Source organism: Frankliniella occidentalis, unplaced genomic scaffold, assembly GCF_000697945.3.
Source record: "Frankliniella occidentalis isolate FOCC.00 unplaced genomic scaffold, Focc_3.1 Scaffold67, whole genome shotgun sequence".
NCBI classification, from domain to species: Eukaryota; Metazoa; Arthropoda; class Insecta; order Thysanoptera; family Thripidae; genus Frankliniella; species Frankliniella occidentalis.
Window position 1 is genome coordinate 347,996 of NW_026267197.1, and position 1,648 is coordinate 349,643.

Below are 1,648 nucleotides of genomic sequence, written 5' to 3' on the forward strand. Positions count from 1 at the left end.
GACCTACAAAATTAGAGAATTACAAAATAGCTCTAATCTAGTTTTGTGGGCACTGCTCTTGTTCCCTCTCCGCCTTCTCTCGCGTGTGCGCGCGGTGGGCGCCGCGGGCAGAGAACACTGCGGCGGGACGCTGTGCCGCGCCGTCTGAGCAGCATCGCCTAGGAGTCCTCTGTAATATGGCAGGCCGTGCTGCCCTCGGCGGTCTCTCGCTCGGCGCACACACATACACACACACACACTTGCGCAAACAAAATTACTGCTTGAGCGGAGCCCTAGCATGGTGGGCTGAGGCAGTGCGGCTGGTTCAGGCCGCACACGTTTGGCCAAGGTCACCCCAATCATTGGCCGCTTGGCCCGTAAGTACTTACCTAGCGAGGGAGAGCCCCCCCAGGAGGACACACCCCGTGGCCCCCCCTGCGGCCGGCGTGGCTGGCGCGGAGGGGTCTGGGCCCGGCGGGGCCAACGGCCCAAAGTGGCCTCATTCACCCATTAGCGTTGACAGCGGGCTGCCCCCCGGCAACCTCTTCGCGAGAAGGAATGAGTTGGGGGGAGGCGGCTCGCTCTGTCGGCGCCGACCGTGCCAGGCTGGGGGGGCTTTTCTAGAGGGCTATAATATGCCGGCGTTAAGAGTAAGAGCGCCCTCCAATTATGAGCGCGGGCTCCCTCTCTCTCCCTCTCCCTCCCTCTCTCCCCTCCCCCTTTTCCTTCTCTCTCTCTCTTTCTGTCTAACGGTTCGCCGTCTCTTGCTCTTCTGCCGCAGGTACTGGGCCGTGACGCAGGTGGACTACATCCACACGCGCAACTCGCAGCGCATCGGCATCATGATCGTGCTGGTGTGGGGCGTGGCGCTCGTCGTGTCGCTCGCGCCGCAGTTCGGCTGGAAGGACCCCGAGTACCTGCACCGCATCAACGTGCAGCAGCGCTGCCTGCCCTCGCAGGACATCGGCTACCAGATCTTTGCCACCTGCTCCACGTTCTACGTGCCGCTGCTCGTCATCCTGGGCCTCTACTGGAAGATATTCCAGACGGCGCGCAAGCGCATCCACAAGCGGCAGGCCTTAAAAAACTACGTCGCCCAAGGTGAGGAAAATACCGACTCACTCAGAAACACAAGTGTGTGAATGTCGCACACTTGTAAGTACTTAGGTGTTCTATGCATAGAACACGCCAAAGTAAAAAGAAAAATTTTCCGGCTTTGTTTGAGGCGGTTATTTGTCACAGGAATTGTTTTAGCAAATGATTTTTCGGAGCAAAAATTTCGGAACAGAAATGAAAAATGTCGCACAAAAACATTTTGAACGAAATTTTCTAATCCAGCGCCCTTTTCCCATATTTTGTATCTTACGTTTCTGGCCTTTCCTGTGCGCAGACAACAACAAGGCCAAGTCGGCCGGCGTCCGCCTGCTCAGCAAGAAGCGCTTCCTGCGCATTCGGCGCTGCGGCTCCGACTCGGGCGCCGCGTCGGGCGACACTCTCGTGTCGGCACTGGTCATGGTCGAAGGCCACTCTACCACCACCGTCCTGGACGAGAGCACCGACGACACCAACAAGGGTGACCGCAAAAAGTAAGAGCAACGTCACTTTGACACAGTCCTGGTCCCGACCGCCTTGGTAGGGGCTATTTCCTGCCGGAATCGCACGCGGGACT

The 1,648-nt window shown here is 58.4% G+C and overlaps 1 protein-coding gene across 1 annotated transcript in view; it reads left to right on the top strand.

The window, feature by feature from the left end:
- The first annotated feature begins 726 nt into the window (after positions 1-726).
- LOC127749580 (5-hydroxytryptamine receptor-like) overlaps positions 727-1,648 on the top strand; it is a 16,312-nt gene continuing 15,390 nt past the window's right edge. The window contains exons 1-2 of the mRNA XM_052268346.1: positions 727-1,080; positions 1,370-1,565. Of these exons, the coding sequence (XP_052124306.1) occupies positions 822-1,080; positions 1,370-1,565 (455 nt within the window). The 5' untranslated portion in view covers positions 727-821. The remainder of the gene's footprint in view (positions 1,081-1,369; positions 1,566-1,648) is intronic.